The 25,304-nt window shown below is 35.2% G+C and overlaps 6 protein-coding genes across 7 annotated transcripts; 3 read left to right on the plus strand and 3 right to left on the minus strand.

Annotated features, from left to right (window-relative positions):
- Window positions 1–11: 11 nt before the first annotated feature.
- On the minus strand, window positions 12–824 carry Pig-p (phosphatidylinositol glycan anchor biosynthesis class P). Its single transcript, XM_076380928.1, has 2 exons — window positions 233–824; window positions 12–105 (listed from the first exon to the last, which is right to left on the minus strand). Exon 1 carries the CDS (start codon window positions 675–677, stop codon window positions 294–296), a length of 384 nt encoding a protein of 127 aa, XP_076237043.1. The 5' UTR covers window positions 678–824; the 3' UTR covers window positions 12–105; window positions 233–293.
- On the minus strand, window positions 283–1,452 carry LOC143180948 (EKC/KEOPS complex subunit LAGE3-like). Its single transcript, XM_076381057.1, has 4 exons — window positions 1,137–1,452; window positions 925–1,053; window positions 723–849; window positions 283–403 (listed from the first exon to the last, which is right to left on the minus strand). The coding sequence occupies exons 1-3, from the start codon at window positions 1,151–1,153 to the stop codon at window positions 723–725; spliced, it is 273 nt and encodes a 90-aa protein (XP_076237172.1). The 5' UTR covers window positions 1,154–1,452; the 3' UTR covers window positions 283–403.
- Window positions 1,453–1,485: 33 nt separating this feature from the next.
- LOC143181012 (transcription elongation factor 1 homolog) lies at window positions 1,486–2,385 on the plus strand. The gene is made up of 2 exons (XM_076381189.1): window positions 1,486–1,727; window positions 1,808–2,385. The coding sequence occupies exons 1-2, from the start codon at window positions 1,612–1,614 to the stop codon at window positions 1,938–1,940; spliced, it is 249 nt and encodes an 82-aa protein (XP_076237304.1). The 5' UTR covers window positions 1,486–1,611; the 3' UTR covers window positions 1,941–2,385.
- A 1,939-nt stretch (window positions 2,386–4,324) lies between these two features.
- On the plus strand, window positions 4,325–16,674 carry LOC143176951 (uncharacterized). Of its 2 annotated transcripts, none has more exons than XM_076374639.1 (6): window positions 4,325–4,724; window positions 4,806–10,267; window positions 10,338–11,199; window positions 11,268–11,642; window positions 11,718–13,685; window positions 13,760–16,674. In XM_076374639.1, exons 1-6 carry the CDS (start codon window positions 4,325–4,327, stop codon window positions 14,008–14,010), a joined length of 9,318 nt encoding a protein of 3,105 aa, XP_076230754.1. In that variant the 3' UTR covers window positions 14,011–16,674. The 2 variants fall into 2 exon arrangements, with proteins under 2 accessions (XP_076230754.1, XP_076230756.1); XM_076374641.1 differs by having other exon boundaries at window positions 11,271–11,642.
- A 642-nt stretch (window positions 16,675–17,316) lies between these two features.
- On the plus strand, window positions 17,317–20,144 carry Glyrs (glycine--tRNA ligase). The gene is made up of 4 exons (XM_076392353.1): window positions 17,317–17,599; window positions 17,833–19,510; window positions 19,589–19,776; window positions 19,850–20,144. The coding sequence occupies exons 1-4, from the start codon at window positions 17,357–17,359 to the stop codon at window positions 19,958–19,960; spliced, it is 2,220 nt and encodes a 739-aa protein (XP_076248468.1). The 5' UTR covers window positions 17,317–17,356; the 3' UTR covers window positions 19,961–20,144.
- A 31-nt stretch (window positions 20,145–20,175) lies between these two features.
- On the minus strand, window positions 20,176–22,810 carry LOC143182844 (uncharacterized). Its single transcript, XM_076384127.1, has 9 exons — window positions 22,800–22,810; window positions 22,670–22,732; window positions 22,614–22,626; window positions 22,422–22,567; window positions 21,786–22,100; window positions 21,181–21,341; window positions 20,949–21,107; window positions 20,393–20,557; window positions 20,176–20,330 (listed from the first exon to the last, which is right to left on the minus strand). Exons 1-9 carry the CDS (start codon window positions 22,808–22,810, stop codon window positions 20,176–20,178), a joined length of 1,188 nt encoding a protein of 395 aa, XP_076240242.1.
- Window positions 22,811–25,304: the final 2,494 nt, after the last annotated feature.

The following is a 25,304-nucleotide window of genomic DNA, read 5'->3' on the forward strand; positions in this document are numbered from 1 at the left end:
ATATAAAACCCACGTTATCGGCTTATGTAACTCACGAAGCTCATAATCGGTTCGATATGACGGTATATTCACGAAAAAATTATACAAATAAAAATGATGTATTACCTATATAAAAATAATATGTGTAATGTATAAATAATTTAAAAACAATTATATATTTCAAATATAACAACTATTTTATTCAAAGATAAAATATGTATTTTTATTCCATCAAACTTTGAACAGCTCTTACCCAAAGTATAAAATCTGAACTAAGATTTTTTACAATTATTAGTTTTTAATACAATTTATTCTCATTTCTTTTTCGTTAAATATAGTTTTCTACAAACTTCTGTTATTGGAATGTCAGACACAGGAGGTATACCACCAGGCACAGTATCTTTTCTGGGACGTGAATATTTATCTGTAATAGTTGTAATATCATCTATATCTGGTGTCATTGTTAAATTTATGGCTGGATAAATAATAAATGCAAAGGTGGCAAGCGCAGTTAAGGCCCAAATTGGAATTGTTACAGCCCAATACTTGGAAGGCCAATATGTTAATCCCAAATTATGCAGAATTTGATCCGGTACTATTGCCCACACCAAAAATAAGAGGAAAAGCATATTTGAACTTATATACAAAGCATATCCATAGACAGATCTTGGTCCATATGGAGCAGGTGTATGTTCCATTTTAAAAATGAATACAGAGTATGGAAAATGATACAAGTTATTTACTTAGTAATAATTATAAGTAGGTACAGGTGGACCAAACTGTTGCATAGTTTCTGTTACTAAAATTAAGCTATCAAAAAATGATGTGAGTGCTACTCGTACTTTTCGTGCCTCTGACCCAGAAAATAATCTACAAAATATTATAAGCATTAATTAATTGAAAATAATGGAACATTAAAACCTGAACAAACCTCTACAAACTTACACTTGTAACAAATTATTATCTAATGTGATACTTTTTGAAACGCTACTTCTTGAAGGTTCTTTGTCGACTCTTAGTACTTGATAAGCAATTTCTGCTTCCCTCGCAGACGGGAAAGGTATACACAAATTTCTGTTCAAAATTAAGGTTATTCATGCAATTGTTTTTTGAAGAGTTCTATGAAGTATTCTAATATTATCTATTTTAAAGGATACACATTGAGATCACTCATAGCATTACAATAATAGACTACTTAATTTGTGAATATTACAGTACTTTTCGAATTTTGATTGAGAGAATTTCAGTCATTCATGAACTGTATTTCTTGCACGTGTTTTTCGGCGTACATAAACGTTTGCAACTTATATAAATTTAACTATTCACGAATAATGTGTAATTATAAGTGTGACTAATCGACTTAACCAATTTCACTTAGTGTTTTTGAATATTTTTCTAGAAACAAGGAACTAAAATTTTCAAATTGAGTCTTTGGTACATAGTATATGCACAACCTACACAAGAATCATGTGTATACGTATACGTGAGAATCTAGTGAATTTTTACGAATTCTACAGTGTTTAGTGTTTTGCCGCGTCCAACTTGTACGCAACAGTTCACGACATAAATATTACCAAGCATAACATAGATTTCTTTTTAAACTAACGTGCAATTTCATTTAATTGAGACGTAATGGGTCGAAGAAAGAGCAAGCGAAAGCCTCCGAGTAAAAAGAAAGCTATTCAACCTTTAGATACACAGTTTAATTGTCCGTTTTGTAACCACGAAAAGTCGTGCGAGGTTAAGATGTGAGTATAATAACAGTGTTTTGCGTCAATCATCGACTGACTTAAACTTCTCATTTTACTGTCTAATTTTATGTTTACAGGGATAAGTCGAGGAATACAGCAAGAATAACGTGTAGAGTATGTTTAGAAGATTTTCAGACTACGATAAATTTACTCTCTGAACCATTGGATGTATATAATGATTGGATTGATGCATGTGAAAGTGCAAATTGAAGTTTTATCATCACAGTACCCTATAAGTGTAAAAGACTTTTTTCTTTTTTTTTTTATTGAGGTGTCTACATTCTGCAATATGAATTGATATCAAAATGTGTGCAATGCGAGAATAATTTTATATTCTATATATTGATGAAGAGACATTACGTATATCCGTACTTTTTTCTAGTTCAGACCTGTAGGACATTATAGAAGTCCTATTACACTACACTAGGTCTTTAGTCGTACTAATTTTAATCATATGATATTCATATATCTATATTTAAGATTTACCGTACTTATTAATTAAGTATCCATATACACTTGTAAAAGTAATGAGGAGTAATGAAATTACTGCATAGATTTATGAACAGAAGAAAGACATGTAATGTTTTTAACATATGTTTTATCATAAGAATTGTTATGTTATAATACAGTGGCATAATGAATAAAATTATTTCTACTAGAATTTTTAATGTGCTTTTTTGTTATCTGAGATTAAAGTATTAAAATACATTTTTTAAGAGATACAAAAAAATTTGCATACTAATATAAATATCTTTTAATAAAACCATTGCATTTACAGATTTGTTTATTTCATTTCAGGTTCAAATAAAACTATTTTATCATTAAAATATTTATATTACATACAAAGTGCAATTTACATTCACGCTTATTCGAAACATTTAGAACAACATTTCAAAGGCTTCAATTTCAAATACCCTTCCATTCCAAATGTAACTATTTTAAACAAAATTAATTTACCCAAAACCGCACTTTAATTCCTCTAATACGATAGTTCGTACAGTATCGCCTAATGTTACAGTCGAATGCAAAATACGGTCTCATTCCGCTCGCGACGAGTCGAATTTGAAAAACAAAATAAACTGTTTATTATTTACATTGGAAAAGTGGATGCTTCCGAGCTCTGGGTTAGGTCTCGCGAATGCTCGGCGGATGTTTTATAGCGCAGCCAAGATGGCGTTCCACCGAGTGGATTATACTTGTTAGAAAAAGTGCGTGAAAAAAAATGCCGCGGAAAGCTTGAGAGTGACGCGTGCGAGGTTGAGCGGGGCTTTCGGTGGCGAAGTGAATTCTCGTGGGCTCGTCATGCGGCTTGGGTGAACGGGAATCGAGTGGAGGGCCCGAAACGATGCGTGCATTAACCCAAGTGACAAGGCTCGTTCGCTGATCTTCGGACATTGCGGAGAACCGTGGATCGTCGAGCGGCGAACAACGACGCTATGGCGTCCATCGGACGTGTGTATGTGTGTGTCATTAGTTGTAATCCGCAATTAACCGCTAATTAAGCAGCCGTGCCCGTGACACATCGGCAGAACTTCACGCGCGTAAGTTCCGCGGGGACACCGGTTACCAAACGACGTGACTTCCTGGTGCTAATCGTCGAGCCGGATCGGCTCGCCTGAAAACAAACATTCCGAGCTGCTCTCCCGTTCTCTGTGTTTGACAGCTCCTACTTTAAATAACTCGGGACATTATGAGCATCTCACTGCGATACCTTCGGTTACGTTGTCACGAGCTGTGCCGTGGTATTGTTGTAACCCTCTCGTTAAACAGTAGGGTCGAGCTCGTTGCCGTAGAGCCTGTTCGTGAACTCGAGAATGTGACTAACTGATCTCTCAACAAGTGCGTTTAATTGCAAGTGTTCAATGATTCACAGTTCTCACATTGTGACCATAGTACTTTCGTTCTTTTCAGTTTCTCAATATCTAGGCTGTTATGTTGCTGTATGCAATCTTCTTTGTAAATATTTCTATGCATAAGTTGTATTTACTTGATTCTTTTTAACGTTCAAGCTTTTCGGTCTTTGAATCTTTAGATGTTTATTTATGTTCTTTCGTATATAAAGTGAAGCTTGTTTTACACGTTTTACTTTTGTATGAGATATGAATATATTTACTATATATTTATATTGTTTAAGATGCTTGTATGTGATATAGCAATGTATTCCATAAATATATAATTTTATTGTGTACTATGTTTTCATATTGAAAATTTAATAAATTGTCACGTTCAATACATATTAAGAGCATGCACAATGTGCAAAATTTTTATTTCGTATTATTTTTATCGTATCAGTTGTGTAAGTTTCTAACTGTCTTTAATTTTATTTTGTTTTTGGAGTACAAGTTTTAATATTATTGTCTCTTTTATTTCGGTTCATATAGTGCAATATTTTATTGTTTTTGAAGATTTAACATATAAAGGAATACATTTCTTATTGCAGGCTTAAAAGGATATAAAATTATGGGTAAATAATATAAGTGATATATGACATAACATAATTATTAGTGTTATGCAGAAAAGTGTTAAGACATTCCATGAGTTCAAACAAAATTTTCATGAAACATACTGTGACTTAATGGACTTTGCAACACATCATGTCTAATAGTTTGGACAGTTTTCTAACACGTATTGGGGACGTCACGATAGAACGTGTGACTCCTCGTTCAGGCCCTAAGCCTAATGAAGTTATGATGTCGAATGAAATTTCAACAAATACAAACATGAACAATATTGAGCCTCAAACTGGAAATGATGAGAGTTCAGAAGAATCTAGTGGTGAAACATCTGATGGTGAACATGATAAGAAAAATGATACACTACACTCAGAAGAAATAGAAGAAATACGTTCTGAGGGTTCGGGAGATGATATGGATTTAGATGAAACAATTGATTCTCAAATTGGTGTGAGAATGGAGTCAGAACGGCAACATCATTCTCAACCTGAAGAGGATGATGAAGAACCAGTTAATATATTGGATACTTTACCTTTGGAAGGTTTGTATATTATTTTTTTTTTTAATTATGGTATATGATAGTATTATGACAATTTTTCATATGTTTTTATTATATTAAAAGGGGCTCCAATAGAGGGTCAAGAAGTATCTGAAGCTGATTTACTTGGAAAACCAATTTCTAAGGATACAGATGATGAAGAAAGCTTAGAACATGATAATAAACATGAGAGTCATTCTATGGAGGAGGAAAGTGCTGAGAATAATAAGAGGCATGCTGATTCAGATCATTCTGACACAGCTAAAAAGAAACAAAGAAAAGACGATGGAACTGAAGGAACTGCATCTGAATGTGAATCAAAGGCAGAAAAGAAATTAGCAAATATGAGAAGAAATATTCGGGAAGTTATGGATGAAACTCAACTGGATGAAGCCACTTTATCTGCCCAGAGACAAGAGATGGAGCGTCTTCGAAGGGTACAGGAACAACAAAGAATTATCCGCGAAGTTCAGCGGCAAATAGCAATAAATAGGCAAAACAATAAAACACAAACAAGAGTCATTAGTCTTTTACAAGGGAAACAGAATCAAATGGGTACTACAATTTCACAGTCATCGTCGTCGTTCTCACCTACGCCAGTTCGTTTACCAAATACAGTACTTCTTAAAGTAAATTCGGGGTCTGGAACTGGGTCTCAGACCATTTCTAGTATACAAACAAGTCAAACGCAAAGAAGATCGATAGATGGATCTCGTTGGCAAAAGGGCAGAGGTGTCTATCAAGGAGCACAGACATCAATTTCACGAGTTCCGAATCGTCCAACTGGTCCTAATATGTTGCAACAAAGAATACGAATGATGACGCCCTCAGTGAGCATATCACCTGTAGTTCCTAAGAAGGAACCCATGGATAGATCTGAATATTACTCAGATTCTGATATCTCAGATATTGAAGCTGAAGAAGCATTACGCGAGAAACAAATACATGCTACTAAAAAAATCTCTACTGGGCCAAAGTCTCAAAAAGCAGCTAAAGGCAAAGATGTAGTTACAATATCTAGTTCTAGTGAAAGTTCAGATGATGACTGTATAGTTTTAAGTGATCCAAGCGGGGAGGAAGAAACAGACAACGAAGATGATCCATCCAACTCTGGCATGCATACCAATGATAGATATAACATTCCAGATGAACATGGTAGAGTATTAATTAACGTGGGTCACCCTGAAACTGAGCCTGACGTATTTTTAGCTCCACAAGTGGCTCGTATTATTAAACCTCATCAAATTGGCGGTATTCGTTTTCTTTATGACAATATTGTAGAAAGCATTGAAAGGTACAAAACTAGTTCTGGTTTTGGTTGTATTCTTGCTCATAGTATGGGCTTAGGGAAAACTCTCCAAGTTGCTAGCTTTTGTGATATTTTTTTTCGATGTACTACAGCAAAAACAGTCCTTTGTATTATGCCTATCAATACATTACAGAATTGGTTAGCAGAATTCAATATGTGGTTACCTTATGAAGATCCTAATGCTTCAGAGAAACTTTGCAAAGCTACCAATGTTAAATCAGAGCCAGGATCAGAACCTAAACAAGAAGTTAAAGATGAGTGTGGAAGTCAGAGTGACATGTCTAATATGTCAAGGCCTATTAGCACAGAATCAGCTCATCGTTTTGGACAAGAAAATACATCTCAACCTATGAATATGATGTCAGAAAATCCATATGCTCATCAAGGCTATGATACTCATAACATGATGCCTGGTTATGTACAGGATAATATGTTAAACAAAAATATGTCCGATCCTCAAATGCATATGAATGAAAATTATCAGGGTGATATTTCACAAAATACATTGTATAATACGAATCCTAATCCAATGTCTAATTTTGATTCAATGAAATCAGAAGTAAATTGTCACGGCATGCAATCGAGATCAAACATGCCAGATACAAAATTTGGGTTGGAAAATCAGGGTTCTGGTAACATATATCCTGGCATGGAAAATCGAGCACAAACTCCTATGTATTCAAGTATGGAACATCGAAATCCTAATAGTCTGTATTCCGGCTCAGAAAATCATCATCCTGGAACAATGTATTCGAATTACGATAATTCTACCAATACTTTTCCAAATTATGCAAATCGAATGTCTCAAGAATCTGATCATGAATTAAGGAAGGAATGTTTTAAAAATAATTTACCTCTAAATGTTGAAATTAAGGTAAAGAAAGAACCAGAAGAAACAGTTAAAAAAGAGGAAGGTACTTGTACAACGAAAGAGGAAATAACAAATGAAGACAAGAAGGAAATTGAAAAAGTAAAAACTCCATACAGTGTAGATGCTCCTCTGGGTGTGGAAACAAGGCCACGACATTTCCGACTGCATATCCTAAATGATTCTCATAAAACTATGGCCGCAAGAGCCAAAGTAATTCAGGAGTGGCAAGTTGGCGGTGGTGTTTTATTAATTGGATATGAATTATATAGGCAGTTGTCTTTAAAAAAGCCAAATAAAGCGAAAAGAAAACGTGGACAGCCTTTCAAAGATACTGTTGACGTTGAGGAAGAAGACAAAAATAAAGGATTGCTAGACGAGATGCATACTGCTTTAGTTAATCCAGGACCTGATTTAGTTATATGCGACGAAGGTCACAGAATAAAAAATTCTCATGCTAGTATTAGTATGACTCTAAAGCAAATACGTACAAAACGAAGAATCGTTTTGACTGGTTATCCACTGCAAAATAATCTATTAGAATATTGGTGCATGGTTGACTTTGTAAGACCTAATTACCTAGGAACTAAAAGTGAATTCTGTAACATGTTTGAAAGACCGATTCAAAATGGACAGTGCATTGATTCAACGCCGCAAGATATACGATTGATGAGGTACCGTGCTCATGTATTGCACGCTTTATTAGAAGGTTTTGTACAAAGGAGATCTCACTCTGTACTACAAGTTTCTTTGCCACGTAAAGAGGAGTATATTCTTCTTGTTAGAATGACATCGCATCAGCGTAAATTGTACGATACATTTATGAATCAAGTAGTTAAAACACGGGCTGTCCCTAATCCATTAAAGGCTTTCGCTGTATGCTGCAAAATTTGGAATCATCCTGATATTTTGTATCATTTTCTGCGTAAACGTCAAGCAAATGAGGAAGACGATTTGGATTTAGAAGAAACAATTGGCGAGAAACCTGCTGCTGGAGGAAAACGTTCAAAAGCTCGTCAGCCAAAAGGAGAAACTAAAAAAGGAAAAAAGACGAATACAACCATAAAAAATAAGCCCGCAGCCAGTGTGCAGCCTAATGCTTCATCATCGTCTAATACTGATAATGTCGAATCTGATAATTCACATAATACATCAAAACAGAATAATTATTCTAATTATTCTATGCCTATGAACAACAATTCAGGATATTCAAATTCTATGCCACAGAATTCTTATCCCCATAATTATCAGAATTACAGATCAAACGAGCAGTCTACATATTACAGAAATGATAATAATCACGGAGAATATAATGAATTTTATAATAATCAAGGAACTCAGAGATATGGAAATCAGTCATTTCAAACATACGCACAAACTCCAGGATATAATACTTCACAAAATTACCCTAATCAGTCACAGAATTATATGCCAAACAATGAACAACCCGCAAATAATAATCATTCCCAAAGATATCCAGCCACTTCTTCGAATTCAGAATTTCGACCAGATCAGAATCAAGGAAACAATTATGAAGTACCTGGAATGTTTTCACGTCAGTCTTATCCATATCAAGACCATGGACGTAATTATGGGTCAAACATAAATCAGGGATCTAATAATTATTCTCAAGTTTCGAATCAGACTTCGTTTCAGTCGCAAATGCCAAATCAGTCTACAAATATGCCGATGCCAGATTATTCTTCATATACGCCCAACCAAGCACAAAATTATAGTTCTGCACCTACTCAAACAAATTCAATGTATCCACGAAATGAAAATCAACCATTGCAAAACCCTACATTAGGATATGGTGCTAATCAGCAAAGTCAAAATGCAGCTTCTCAAACTTCCACTACTGGATATATTTCAACTCAACAAGGGCAGAGTACAGCACCTGGTCAAAATCGCGGTTTTTCGCCTAGTCAACAGAATCAAAGTCTTAATTTACAAAGTTCTTCTCATGCTTATACCAGCCCACAGTCACAAAACATGCCAATGTCTAATCAATCCCACAACTATCCTTCTCAAGTGAATACTAATCCTCCGTCACAGACACCTTTAACTTTTAATCAACAGTCTCCAAATTCAATGTCACAAGGCCAATCTCATCAATATATGACAAATCCACCAAATCAAACTTCAATGTCGCAAAATCAGATGCGTGGATATCCTACAACAGCTCAAAACCAAATGAACGTGTCACAGGGTTCCTCTTCGTCGTATCACACAGGACAATCAGCTTCGAACGCTCCAACTCAAACACATGGATACCCACAGGATCAACAAGGACCAGTCTCAAATGCACAAAATTCTATGCATGGTTACTCACATCTTGTACCTTCATCAGCGCCACAGAATCAATCTTCATACCCGCCCAACGCACAAAACCAAACTGGATCTTCTTCAGGTCCAAATCATGCATATGGTTCTAATCATCAGAGTTCAGCATCGATGCCTCAGACTCCAACTCATAGATATGGTACTCCTCAGCAAGGACAAGTGGCACAATCTCAGAGTCAGCCTCTTACATATCCTCAAAATCAACAAACACAAGCATCTTCGTTAAATCAAAATGAACAACTGTATTCCAGACCAGACAGTCAACAGGCTCAAAATTACACAACAACATCCAATACACCTCACGATTTTTCAACTGATCGCCAAGGTGGAAATTCATCCAACAGTTCGACGAATAACTATCCAGTAAACCAGACTCAGTCACAGAATACTGTTTTATCGAATTATTCGACAGACGGGAATCATCAAAATCAAGTGGGTCAGATGAAGGGACCAGAAGATCCTTACTGGCAAAGAAATTATTCTCAACCGTTTCGATCTGATCAGTGCAATGATTCTTATTATAGGGATGTGAATCCTAATGTGAATCCTAATGTTAATCGATATCAGAATAATTACTTTCCATCGCAAAATTATCAGAGTCAATCTTATGATTACAATAACCGTAATTCAGATGTAAATCCACGTCCAGACGATTCGAAATCTCAGCAATCTACCACTCATATACAAAATGCAACATCATGCGACAAAAATAATAAAGAAATGACATCAAGTGTTGGCGTACAAAGCCAGCCAATACATCAGAGTAATGTATCGACGAGTTCAAGCTACAGTACTGAATCAGGTTGCCAAACTAGTGTGCCCAGATCTATGCAAAGTCTTAGTACATCGCATAGTCCTCGATTGAATCAAAGTGATTCGGTAAAAGAGGATGAAAGAGAAAAAGAAGATATATTGGATAAAGAGAAAGAAGATAAATCAGACGATGAGATCCTTACAAAAGATGAAGAGAAAGATTGTAAAAGTTCTCCAGGAGGAAAGGAGGATCCTGGAATTCCATATGATTGGGTAAATATAATATAAACAAAACATAAATAATGTTAGACTGCGAGTGTCTAATTAATATTCTTGTTTGCAGGCAACAGAATTAATGAAGGGCTATGTACCAGGATTAATTGATGCGTCTGCGAAAATGACGATTTTCTTTTGTATATTAGATGAAGCAATTAAGCTTGGTGATCGCGTTTTAGCATTTTCTCAATCATTATTTACGTTGAATCTCATTGAAGATTTTTTAGCTAGAAATAGTTTGAAATATCCAGACGGACAAACAGATGCTTGGATTAAAAATGTGAACTACTATAGACTAGACGGAAGCACGAGTGCTCTAGAAAGAGAGAAGCTTATTAATGAATTTAATAATAACCCAAAAATTCATCTTTTTCTCGTTTCTACACGAGCTGGTTCGCTAGGTATTAATCTCGTGGGCGCGAATCGTGCTATTGTGTTCGATGCTTCCTGGAATCCTTGCCATGACACGCAAGCTGTTTGTAGAGTCTATAGATACGGTCAACAAAAACCATGTTTTGTTTATCGTCTAGTTACTGACAATTGTCTAGAAAGAAAAATATATGATAGGCAAATTAGTAAACAAGGAATGGCTGATCGTGTTGTGGACCAGTGTAATCCTGACGCTCATCTGTCCCTGAAGGAAGCTACCACGTTGTCTTGGGATTGGGAAGAGGACAGTCAAGTCCAGGATTTCTCACAGACCAAGGACAGCTATTCCGATGAAATCATGCACCGTGTGTTAGAACGGCATTCTTCGTTACTTACGAAGCAACCATTCCATCATGAAAGCCTTCTTGTTGATCGAAAGGATAAGAAACTAAGTCAGGCTGAAAAACGATTAGCTCGTCGTGGGTATGAACTCGAAAAGATGGCTGCTAATTGTTCAAGACCTAGTTATAATTACGTGCCTGGGAATACTGCAACACGGGGTATGATTTATTTTTCGTTACGTAACGTTTACAAATATATCTGTGTTTTATATAATGTATTATTGCAGCAGGTGGATTACAAATTAGAGCAATTCGAGGCGGTGATAGTAGTACTACATCGAAACCAGTGGCTTCGGTTAGACCAATGCAGCAACGCGGTGCCGAGGGATTAGGCTCGCGCACCGTTACTGGGAGTCGATGGATACCAGCGGAAGTGTGGCAACGACAAGGGATGAGTGCTCAAGAAATGACATTACCTTTAGACGTTGTGATTCCTACTAATTCTCCCGATAAGGGAAGCATTGTGCTAAAAGCTGGACAACGAGTAATGGTGCTGAAGAGTCCGAAAGGCATTTACATGCAACTAGAATCTGGAAAAATTATTGCAATTCGAACGGCTCTCAAACTGAACCAACAGAAACGAGAAGAGGAGCCCAAAAAAGGTATACTGATTTTAATTTTCTTTGAATGCTTGTAATTTACTTTTTGTGACTTTTTTAACGTTTGTGTGTTTTTAGGTGTAGCTTCAATAACACAGAGAAGTTCCAAGCCAGAAGTTGGATTTCCGTTAAGAAATAATTCAGCTATTTCTATAATACCGAAATCGTCTTCGAGTAATCAACCAAGTAGTCGTACAGTTAATAAACCAGGAACTGGTCCTAATTATAGACCATTTGCTGACAAAGAAATTTCGAAAAGACCGAAACCTGTTGTCACTGCAACTGCTAAGCCTTATATGAGTCAAGTTAATTTAACCAACCAAGTTTCCCTCTCAAGGTTACCAAAGGTAAAGCAAGAACCAGTGGATCACTCAACGCTCGGAGAAAATTCGAACTCTTCGGACGGTCAAGTCAGAACGGAGCAAAGGGTCGAAGAAGTCAGATTAGAAGACGTAGTTGCAGAAGTCAGTTCAAACACGGATTACAGTCCCCATAATCACAGTCGTGTGTCCAATTCGGACACTGATTCTTCCTTACAAAAGTCGTCCGAAGAAAATAGTCAAGCATATAATCCCGAAGGTATGACTGCACAAGGAGTTCAAACGCATGATCAAACGGACGTGGAATTAGCAGCAAAAGTTACTAAACAGTGTTCTCCTTCGATTGAGAAGCAAGTTTCAAAAGGAACTGATACGATGACAAACTATGGACATGCTTTTCAAACTCAGCACGAAAAGAGAGACGCGTCTAACGATGAAATTATAATCGAAGATCCACCGCAAACACCTCAAATACAACCACAGAAAACTTCCCAAATACAGTCACAAGTAACGCCTCAAATACAACAGCAGGTGCAACCTCAGATGCAACCGCACATGTTACAGTCGATACCGCCGCAAGTACCATCACAAGTGCCGCAGCAAGTACAGACTCAAGTATCGGTTCAAGTGCCACCGCAAGTAGCAACTCAGCTATCACCTCAAGTTCAACAGGTATCGTCTCAAGTGCAAGCACAGGTGTCCCCACAGGTACAGTCACAGGTCCCCACGCAACAGATATCATCGCAAGTACAGGTTCAGATTCCTCCGCAAGTACAAGCTCAGGTTCCACCGCAAGTACAGGCACCAGTGCCGCCTCAGGTGCAAGCGCAGGTACCGCCTCAAGTACAAGCACAGGTACCACCACAAGTTCAACCGCAAATTCAACCTCAAGTACAATCGCAGATCCAGCCTCAAGTACAACCACAAATTCAGCCACAAGTACAACCACAAATTCAGCCTCAAATACAACAGCAAATACAGCCACAAGTATCATCGCAGATGACTTCGCACGTGCCACCACAAATATCATCGCAAATTGGAACGCAATCGACATCTACTCCATTACCATCACTGTTATCGCAACAATCTGCATCGTCGACTATGCAAGTGCCACCAGCACCTACGTTACGAAACGCAGAAGTTCCTAAAGGCATGGCAGAGTCGATTATAGGCTCTTCTACTGTATCTGTATGCACAGGAACCAACACTATGACCTCTCCCAAAATGGCGGAATCGAGTATACGAGAAACGTCTATACAGGGCGAGCCTAATGTTCCACAAGGTTATCCATACGCTCAGTATCCTCGGTACTACGATTACACCGACCCACGATCGCGATCGTTATCCACCCCTTACGGTACGTACTTCCCTGGCGTTCCACCTCATGCAACAAATCCCAGACTTCCGATAGATACCACCAAGACGCAAGCAGATTTGGGGAAACCTATAGAAGAAAGAGCAATGATGAACGTGCCTGCTGCGTATTCACAAGTACCTAATACGACTGCCAAAACGTTAGCGAATACAACGGAGAGTAAAGGGACAGAAACGGTGGTGACTACTACGATCGCGAGTACTCCGAGTAGGGATGACGCGCATATACCTACTGCATTTAGCCATCCTACGAGTAGTCGCTATCCTGGACCTTATCCACCTGGACCCTACGACCCATACTCGCAGCACTACCCCCCTGCACCTGCTTCTTCAGCAGCTTATCCACCGAGCGGTAAGTGTATATTTGTTTTGTAAAATTGTTCATTCGTGACATAAGTGTATGATGAAATTGAATTTATGATATAGGTGCGCCTGGATATCCAGCATATGGTGGACCAACATATAATACAGATTACGCTCACATGTACACGGCATTTCATGGTCCTCCTCCACCGGCAGATCCTTACATACATAGGGGTTACGCGCCTCCCGCTTCGCATCCTCCAAATTACTATCCTCCATTTCCACATCCTCCACCACCTTATCCGAATTATTCGTTTTTATCGCCATATCCGAATCCCAATATGCCCAGCGAGCCGCAACCACCTGCTCAGTAGGAAAGTTAAGTGATACTTCGACGAACGGTTAGTTCGATCATAATTTCATAAAATGTCGCACATTGCGAAAATTCGAAGGCTGTCGCGGTTCAGAAGCTTAATAGACTGAAGCTGTAAAACGCATTGATGTAAATATTTAGTCACGAGTATTGTATTAAGGATAATCAATTTTGCGCTGGCACTTCTTGAAGAGAAGTGCCGAATCGATTTATTGAGGGGGAGATAATCTCTATGAACCTTGAACTGTGCAATTTGTTGAAATGTTCAAAATATTTAGCCTTGACTGTCATGCCGTTTTACGATGCATCTATTTGACTAAATAACATGTCAGCGTTTGAAAGCGTGCTATGTGATTTCTCAGTTTAATATCCCATGGTTTCGTGCAAGTTTTAATGCAACATTTCATGAATATTCTTATTTTGTAAATTTACCAAGTGTTTATTTAAACATTTTTTTCTTATTTACGAAAATTAATATTTTTGATACACGAACATGTTTGTATTTATTGTTTTTTATCCTACATCACTTGGAGATTGTTCGGTGAGAACGCATATGATACCAGGGATATTAAGCGAGAAATAAATCCATAACTTCTCAACAAGTAACACACAGAAGAAAGGAATGCTGTATACTCTCGTTTAAATTTGTGTATAAATGATACACAGGTTACTTTTGTACATTTTTTGACGTGATTCAAGAAAGCGAAAGATTGGATGATTGAACAAATAACTTGATACAGTATAAAACTTAACAGAAAAGGAAAAATTCACTGTTTACGAAATTAAGTACATCAGCATTCCATCTTCGATTTTATACACGTTCAAAATGAATATATATCGCTTTAAAGTCAGTTGATTCTTCCCTTTAAGTTAATATATGAAGAGTGATGGATATTTACAAATTATGAGCAGAATAAGTTACCGATATTTGAGAGACAGTAGCATAACATACATAATCGTAAGGTATAATACTTTTAACGTTTCAGTTTAATAGTCATGTACATTCTGCGTAGTAACGATGTTTTGTATTATTATTCATCACTCTTCCATAGAAATAATTGACTAATTATGCATCGTTATTTCGGTTCTCCATAACTTAGCAACCAATACTTAAAACAGTGAAATGAAGCTTCGTTTACGAAATGCGATCTGAATCTACGTGTCACCTCTGACGTTACACATACATTATACATACAGTATTCATTCGGAACATTTAGCAGCCAGTATACAGATTACAGCATCCTTAGCAAGTTGTATATGACTATGTATTACTATTAAACGTTACGATTTCCGAAATAGATAATCTCATGGTAGCGTTTAGGGTTGTTGTTAACTAGGATATCTTGCAATTCATGACTGTCTTGGAAAATAGATAGAAAGAAGGATAGGGAGAGCCATGATTTTCAGAAGCGACTTTTCAAACTCGGAACTGTGATATTTTGTCATATTCTCGTGTGACACATTTGCTTGTAATACTTTTATTTAGGATCAAAGTTTAACTTTGATCAGTCGCGTGGAACTAAATAGAGAAGAGTAAAGAGAGTTATAATTGAGGTTGTTAGTGTACTGAATCGGAATTGTGCATTTATGTTAACGTAAGTTAATCGGGGGTACGGGCACGAGATTTTTAATCAATTTTCCAAGTGGGATAGAGAGCCGCATGCGTGTTTATCATGGTGCTCCCTTTAAATATTATAGACGAATTATAATAGAAAATAAGCACTCATGCAGGATACTATTGGTATGTGTTTCTCATAGAATTCGTCACTTGTTTGCTGTATAAGCAGAGGCAAGCATCTTAACGTGTTAGTATGTGTCATGGTTACACGTTCTCTAGGTTCTAAGTGTACAGGTATTACATGATGCGATATTAACGTAAGATGTTACTTTGCAAACAAGCGACAGAATTCATTGTAAAATACATACGAGATTATATTTACGGATGATAAAACAATTATTTTGTCTCTGTTATAGCTTTTTGCCATTTACATACTTGTAAATACCCATTATTTACATTTCATACTTTATTTATTACTATACATTATCCATTATTATCGCTTTTTTGATGTCAGAGTATTGCTCTTGTGTAAAATAAATTGTTTACACTGATTAAGAGAATTGTTTTTAATTGTAGCATTGTTATACTGTGAAATTGGAGGCATCTATATATATATATATACATATATATAAAAAAAAATTGTTTGTACGACATTCATCTTTGTGTCTGACCAACTGTTCGACTTGAATTTCACACATGATGCATGTACATGCGTAGAATTAAGAACCTACTACTTGTATGTGAAAATGATAAAATTGTAATTAAGAAATGGATCTATCCATAAAAGTTTCGACATCCCTATGGTAGCACGAATGAAAGATTCTTAATTACATACTTTCCTCTATGCACATTATGTGATTTAATGTGTCACACATAAGCTGGGTTTATTGAAAAGTTATGATTCGCTGATAAATTTGTAGAAGAAGTATATCATATTCATCTCAGTTCTTTTTGTATAAATCATTTTTTCTAATTGTAATTTTTCTATAAACCATGCTATGATGTACAAGGAAAATAAAATTATTCAAAATTAAGAGAAGCAACCTTTTTTTGTATAAAGAATAAGTTGGTTTGATGATGCTTCGCTAATTTAATAAAAAAGAGAAGAAATAAGAAAGTTATAGTTGTCTATTTACGTCGTATTTTTTATTTTTTATTTCATTTTTCCATTAGAAATTCCTTAATTGTATATGCAACATGTTATCTGTTTTGGAATACATTCTTTATAAAAAAAAAAAACAAAATACTATAAATAATAAATATCCATTTTTTAGTATTCATATTAGATAGATTACAAGAAAACAATGCAAAGTATTTGAACCTATCTATTATCTTTTCCATAAATTTCATTGAAGTTGCATTTGTTATTATACGGGAAAAAACAATAGAAGTCACATATTCAAAAAAGTTGAGTTAAAATTAAAAGAACTTTTTCCTTAAAAAAGCAAGTTTATAAGATTCAAAACTTCGAACGCTAATATCTCAAAAACAGAAATATGTGATTTATATCGTTTTGTCTTAGAATCACAGGAATTACTTCAAATATATTATATAAAGTCTACTTAATTAATTACCTGTAAATTTAGAATATGAATCTCTCGTACACCATACTCATTCGAAATCATGACGTCTAATTCTTATTCTTCGTAAAATCATTTGAAACCCAATGAATTGTTACCGCCAACAGTATCGTACTATTATTATCCAGAACCCTGGATTTGCTTCATTCAAGTAAAAGGCATTGATAAATTCGCGTGTTCTTAGGCATTAAAAGTAGAAAGCATCACGAATGCAGTGCATTCGGTACAACCTTCGTTTCCTTTGCAGAAGAACTCTCTCAGCCACATGTGAACACATTCCGGATAGCAAGCAGCCTTTTCGTAAGTTTACTGTTTCTGCTAGGTTAGCCGATTTCAGTAACTGGGGTACGAATAAAAAGCATCGGAAAGTGAAGATACAAATTTTACCCGATATGTCGGACCCAAAGATTGAAGAAATTCTGTCACCCCTTCGAGCTAGTGTTAAGGAACAAGTGAGTACCATATGGACATTAATTATTTATTATAAAATAAGTTTCCACGTGGAATAGATTATAATGAATTTTCGCGTTATCAATAGATCTATCTGACTATGAATATTAAAGCACATAAATTTAGAAATTCAAGATTCTATTATCTTGATAATCATCATTAATTATCACTTTTCTTTTTTCAATTTTTTATGTGAAAAAGACTTCATTATTAAATAATTGTATTTTGTTTGAAGGGTGATTATGTTCGGGAACTTAAATCTAATGGAGCCCCAGAACTGGATATTAAGAAAGCAGTTGCGGAACTTAAACTGCGCAAGAAGTTGTTGGAAGATAAAGAATTATCTCTGTCAGAAACTACAACATTCGACAGAGCAAGAATGGAAGATCTTTTAAAGCGTAGATTTTTCTTGGATCAGTCTTTTGCAATTTATGGTGGGATTAGTGGTCAATTTGATTTTGGTCCTATGGGTTGTGCATTAAAGACAAATTTATTGAACAATTGGAGAAACTTTTTTGTATTGGAAGAACAAATGTTAGAAGTCGATTGTTCTATTTTAACACCAGAGCCGGTGCTTAAAGCGTCTGGGCATGTTGAAAGATTTGCAGACCTAATGGTGAAAGATGTTAAGACAGGGGAATGTTTCAGATTAGATCATTTGATTAAAGCACATTTAGAGAAAGTTATTAGCGATAAAAAGACTGATGAAAACACACGCATAGAATGTAAAGATATTATTATTAAATTGGATGGAATGACAAAAGATGAAATGGCTGCAGTTTTGTCCAAATACAAGATAAAATCACCTATCTCTGGGAATGATTTGACAGAACCAATAGAATTTAATTTGATGTTTGGAACACAAATTGGACCCTCAGGGCTTGTGAAAGGATTCCTGAGACCAGAGACTGCTCAGGGTATTTTCGTAAATTTCAAAAGATTACTTGCATTCAATCAGGATAAATTGCCGTTTGCTGCAGCACAAATTGGAAATGCATTCCGCAATGAAATCTCTCCTAGATCTGGATTGATAAGAGTAAGAGAATTTACTATGGCAGAAATAGAACATTTCTGTGATCCTAGTGACAAAAGTCATCCTAAATTTGAAACAGTCAAGGATTTAAGCGTATTGTTATATTCAGCTTGTAATCAGATGGACGGAAAGAGTGCACAACATATGACCTTAGGCGATGCAGTGCTAACAAAACTTATAGCTAACGAAACATTGGGATACTTTATGGGTAGAATTTATCAATTTTTAGTCAAAGTCGGAGTCGATCCAAAGAAATTACGTTTCCGTCAACACATGGGAAATGAAATGGCACATTATGCATGTGACTGTTGGGATGCTGAGTGTTTAACATCATATGGTTGGATAGAATGCGTTGGTTGCGCAGATCGATCTGCTTATGATCTTACACAACATACTAAAGCCACTGGAGTGAAATTAGTAGCAGAGAAAAAATTACCAGCACCAAAAAATGTTGATGTGTGTGAAATAGTTCCGAACAAAGTCCTGATTGGTAAAACGTTTAAGAAAGATAGTAAATTAATTCAAGATGCATTAGCAGCATTAAGTGAAGATCAGGTCAATGCTGTTGAAGTTAATCTTGATGAAAATGGAGAATACGGTTTAAAACTTTCTAATGATACTGAAGTAAAAATTACGAAGGATATGGTTCAAATAAAACGGTATCAGAAGACAGTGCATGTAGAAGAAATAATTCCTTCTGTAATCGAACCTTCTTTTGGTATTGGTCGCATAATGTATGCTCTTTTTGAACACAACTTTAGAGCAAGAGAAGATGAGAAGCGAACTTACTTCAGTTTACCACCAGTTGTGGCTCCTTTGAAGTGTTCAGTTTTACCATTGAGTAATAACGAGGAATTTGTACCATTCGTAAAACAATTATGTATGTACAGTAATTCTCAAAAATACATGAAAATTAATAAACTTTTAATAATACTTATTGATTGTTTATTATTTACAGCTCAGAATCTCACAAAAGTAGATGTTTCACACAAAGTGGACGATTCGTCTGGTAGTATTGGTCGTAGATACGCAAGAACAGACGAAATTGCAATACCATTTGGTATTACTATAGACTTTGATACTCTGAAAACACCTCATAGTGCTACACTCCGTGAAAGGGATTGCATGGGTCAAGTTAGAATAAACGTGAGTAAATAGTTTAAAAATCATAAATAAAAATGAATATTTCAAGAAAAATTTTAATATTTTAATTTTACAGTTGGATGAAGTTCCAAGTGTGGTAAGAGATCTGTCTAATGGCAAACTCACGTGGTCTGAAGTTGAAGCAAAATATCCCAAGTTTGAGCAACAAGAATCAACGGAACCATAGTGAAATGCGTTTAATATATAGATATAAATGGAATAACTTATTTGTAATATACAAGTATGAATGAATTGCTACAGAGTAGCAATTTTTATTTTGCAATTAATATAATTTGCATTTTTTAAAAAGCATTTACTTTATATTCTTCACAAACGCTACGTTAATAAAACTAAACTTTTCACACTGGCAATACCTGTTATTTCGTAGAACGAGTTACCCGATCAGCAACAGTAGAAGTTGATATCAAATTGAACTCCCATCCTTTCAAAGTCGGTTTTGAAACAAACAGTTAAGCATTCTATACTTTTTACCCATTTTTCCTTATCCATACCATTATGCACAACCTCTTGAAGTTGCATATTAACACGTCGAACATCTGAAACCACAGCAGACAGTCAGAGATATACATACGAATGCAATTAAGATTCGAGTACTTACTGCAATTGCCAGATCTTATTTGACAGAACATAGCGCAAAGTGTTTTTATTGCTTGAATTTCACCGATAAATTCAAAAACTTGAAGTACAGGTAAATTTAGAAATAATTTCTTTAACTGATTATCTAGATTTTCCCTATTGTGCCATAATTGTAGACATAGGTATACTGGAAAATTAGAAATACGTATGCTTAATATCGATTTTTTAGAAAAATTAAAAATTGAATATCCAGCAGGTGATAGAAATTAATGGTTACAAAATTAATAAACTTGATAAATGATATACCATTTTCAGGTCTAGAAACAAGTATTAGATACAAATAATTTAAAAATTGTATTTAAAATTTTAAATTTATATTTTGTATCGATAATCGAAACAATCGATACGATAGTTAGTATCTGCGACTGTTCATAGGAGGCGCGCATTAGGGAACCGCGCTTTAATTTACAGTTATGTTCCAGAAATTAAAACAGAAGATAATAGAAGCAATTTTAAGGTAAACTATTATAAAACTATTGAAATACATTGAATATAAGTCATTTTGTTGATTCAGTTACCTAAAGTACCCGAGTACCACGTATAAAGAGTCTTAAGAGTGCAATTGAGGTACCAAGGTTGTCGAAATCTCAAATCAATGCCCGTCGATAGTGCAAAGGTATGTACTCGGGTATTTTTTGTTAAAAATCTTTTATGAACATCGTATTCTGGTATCCCAACTGGAAAAAATAATTATAGCATTCGAATTCAAGTGGAAACTTATCACTAATAATAAATAGGATGTTCGCGTACTAATCGCATATTGTATTTTCAGTTTTGGAGCATAGAGATGTGCTTCCCGCCATGCTTCGTCTGGTATCAGAACACTTTCGCCATATTGGCTATCGACTTTTTGCGAAATTTCTTCTTCTAAGCACAACAACTGCAACCATTGCCAGGTTCGACCAAGTTTTCTACGAGGTGATGACAAATGTGAGTAAATTTTGTGTACTAATATTAATATAATTAATATACATTATTCAAAATATCGGTAATGAGATATTACAAGAGTTTTTATGAAGACTTTTTGTAAAGACAAGTATTAACATATTTACCGCCATGACACTTTTCTAATTTTTTAATATTTTCACTATTAAAATTAAGTACTTTTCATAGTTCAATACTACACTTATTATTTTTTTATAAGCTTCTAATCTTATTAATATTGCCTAAAAGTTAATAAATATATACCAAGATTTTCATAGAAATAATAATTTGTAAAATACAAAGAATGTATTTATAACTATACATCTTCTATTCTTAGGATCCAATAGAATGAAGGGGGTGGTTTATCAGATTTAAGGCAAATATCCCGTTTCAATATAGGAAAGTAAAGAAAAGATTGTTAGTCAATATACTTGGCTAGATTGACAAGCAGATCTCCCGTGGGTGTAGCTATATAAGCGTAGTTTACGGACAAGGTGGTGAGAAACTCCAAACAGCCGATCGCTCGGAACCAGTCGCATTTCTTGATTCTTTTATCCGTGTAAAATCTTGATCCAACGTGATCCTCGTTGTCCACCGAGAAGCCTACCATTTTCTCGAACGCACGCCAACAATACACGTATCTCATTGTTTTACGAGAGTTGTACAATGCCAATAGGAGCTGTACACCTTCGCCTGGCGTTAATGACAGACCTTCCAGACAAATGCATTCTAGTCTACGCTGTTTACTACAATGTACAGTATACACATAAAATGAATTTTATTATGGTCGAATTGGAAGCTTACTATTCTGTCGTGATTTTATGATTCTATACATATTCTATATCTATTCTTTGCAATGAGAGTGACGCGACTAAATGTTTAGCGGGCTCCGAATTTTAGTCAGAAATTTGTGCAATTTGCAATTAAATGTATAGATATAGCTTTCGTCGTTTTGGAAAAATATGGTTCCTATGTGTTAGTAAGCAAGAGAAATATTCTTTCAAGTGATCTATAGTATGTAATTTACTTTAATTACCATCTGTAATATATTAATAATTTTTGCTTACGAGAACAATGCCTTCAGACAATTTATCACATTTTTTCGACCAACAGGATCAAACGTTTTCAAACGTAACAGTTGATCCCATATACTGATTCCTCTCTTCTGTTTTCGAGTACGTATGAGTCTGTAAAAGCAATATTCAGATAAATTCTTAAAAAGAATACAAATGTATATTTATTAATCTTTTAATTCAAACTTGTTGATCGATTCTAAGAATTAAAAATCGTATGGTTTTGAGTTGTCTATAGTTACATGCACAAGGTGGCAAGAATTTTAATAATTTGTATAGAAATTAGACTCTTGAGAAGCATGTAACTGTTTCAATTAAGGATTCAACTGCATTTTCGCAGTACAATCAGAATTCTTACTTGGCCAGTGTGACAAGGAGGGCATGATTAACATTTTTCTGGTAGAGGGGTTCGTTTTTTGCCGCAGTCGAATACAAGTGCCAATAGAAACGAGCCTACGCATAGTAATTTTTTAATTATTAGCCATGGCGTGTTCTCGCCAACCGACAGTCGTAATTGAGTTCTAGCCGTTTGAGTTAATTGACTTCTCGGCGTTTAGATGCATTGGCTCCTAGTGATATACGCACCTCCCTCGAGGGCAGAGGCAAATTCGAAATCCCTTTTGGAAATGCAGCCCTTTCGCAGTGCAGTAACATTTCCCAATGTGTGCGAGATTCATTTACGCTTTTTCTTCTATGCAATATCGTTCGATTCAGTTAATAGTTTCGGCATTTTCTTTTAAAATTTTATAATGAGAATTTTACTTGGGAAGCTGCTTGAGCAGCTGTTCGACGAAAGGGTCCAGTGCCTTTGAAATGTTGTAACATGGTGAATAATTTCCGCACGAGGAGTCAAACAGGATCACATCCCTTTCAGATAATGTATTCAGAAATAAGATAGATGTATTATAGATCTTGCAAAGCTACCTTGCTTTATAATTTTAAAAATTACTTGCAAATATCTCTCTGGCATTCGTTCATACTATCAGATGAACTGGATTCTGATACATTGCCACACACTGTATAGTTTCCACAGACTGTTATTTTGTGATCCCTTCATAACATAAATCAATTAAAAATACAAGTCTTGTATCATGCAATAAATTATACAGATTCTTGGTTTCCTTCTTGGCAGGCGAAAATGTTACCTAATACTTTCTTCTGTGGCTGATGAAGTGGATTCTTCTGGTACATTGTGACATACTAAATCGTCCCCACAAATTGAAATCTTGTTATTCCTTTCAGAAAGTTGGTAAGTGAGTTTTATATTATGTATTGATCAATCTTATGCATTGATTGATATATTGCTAAGAGTATCTTTATATTGGAAGATTACCTAATATCCTCTGCTTCATCCTTGTTGCATATTGAAGAGGATTCGTGTGATATGTTATGACATACCGAATGGTTCCCATTCTCACAAATTAAAAGAAAATTTTCGCTTTTAAGAAATAGACAAATGTAAAAAATATTAGTTTTGGAGCATGCATTGTACTATATTGAGTTTATTCTGCTAAAAATTACCTGGAATCTCCTGCTAGATATTTACTGTATATTGAGTAGGTTGATCGTTTCCGACAGCGACATACTGAATCTTGCCCACAGACACGAATATCTTCCCTTTTAATGAGTAAATAAACAAAATATTGGGTTTATAATACACCTACATATTATACTGATTGTATTGTCTCAAGTATTACCAAGAATCGTCTTCTAATAAATAGTATGCCTCCGATAGACTGCGACATAATGGCTGCTCTCCGCCAATTAAGTCACGTTTTTTTCTTTGATCAAATAAATAAATGTAGGAAATATAGGTTCCATATTTGATCATATATTATACTATAATACTATTATTTTACATAAAATTACCTAAGTTCCTCTTTTATATGTTTTTCACACAATAAGTTGGATTCATCCGATGCCTTCCGACATACTGAATGGTTTTCACAAATTGAAAACTCTTCTTTTTGATGTTCTTTACATGATAAATTGGATTCATCTGATACATTGCCACATATTGTATGGTTTACGCAAACTGAGTAGTATTTTTCTCTTTGAAAAAAATGAATGAACGTAGGAAATATAGGTTTCATTTTGTATCGTATATCATGTTAATATTATTTTGCAAAATATCACCTGAAATTCTTTTCTTGATGTTTTTCACATAATAAGCTGCATTCGTCTGATTCATTACGACAAACCGAATGATTCACACAGGTTGAAATATGGTTTTCTCTTTGAGTGAATATATGAAAAAATATGGGTTCTAAATTATGTAATATAGTAACATTATTCTGGGAAAGATCACTACCTGGAATCCCCTTCTTCATGTTTCTTACATAATGAGTTGGATTCGCTTGATATATTATGACATACTGAATGATTTCCACAGACTGAAATATGGGCTTCCCTTTTAAAGAATAAATCAATGATAAAGAATAAATCAATTATACTGATTTTTAATTGCTTTTTGCAGCGATTTCTACAAAGATCTTACTTTCGACATTTTCTAATGGATGAGGCGGATTTCCTCAATGAAGTGTAACACACGGTGTTCTCACACATGGAAATATTCTTCCCACTTAAAAAATGTATCAATAAGCAGCAATCCTCGTTTGGTATGTAAGCATATACAATATAGTATTTTGGATATTAGATATTATTTTTTATACACATTTTTTTTTAATTTATTGTGTAAAAGAACTTTTTCTATTATTATGATGGCTGTATTACCTGTGTTGGTTTTCTAAGCAATTTGTACATGAATTCGATTTGTCTAGTGCATCACCACACACTGTCTGATTTGTGCAGACGGACGTGGTCTTGCCATTTTCTCTTACCAACCATAAAACAAGTGGGGAATTATGCAAATTGTAT

The sequence above is a fragment of the Calliopsis andreniformis genome, chromosome 1, assembly GCF_051401765.1.
Source record: "Calliopsis andreniformis isolate RMS-2024a chromosome 1, iyCalAndr_principal, whole genome shotgun sequence".
Lineage (NCBI taxonomy): Eukaryota > Metazoa > Arthropoda > Insecta > Hymenoptera > Andrenidae > Calliopsis > Calliopsis andreniformis.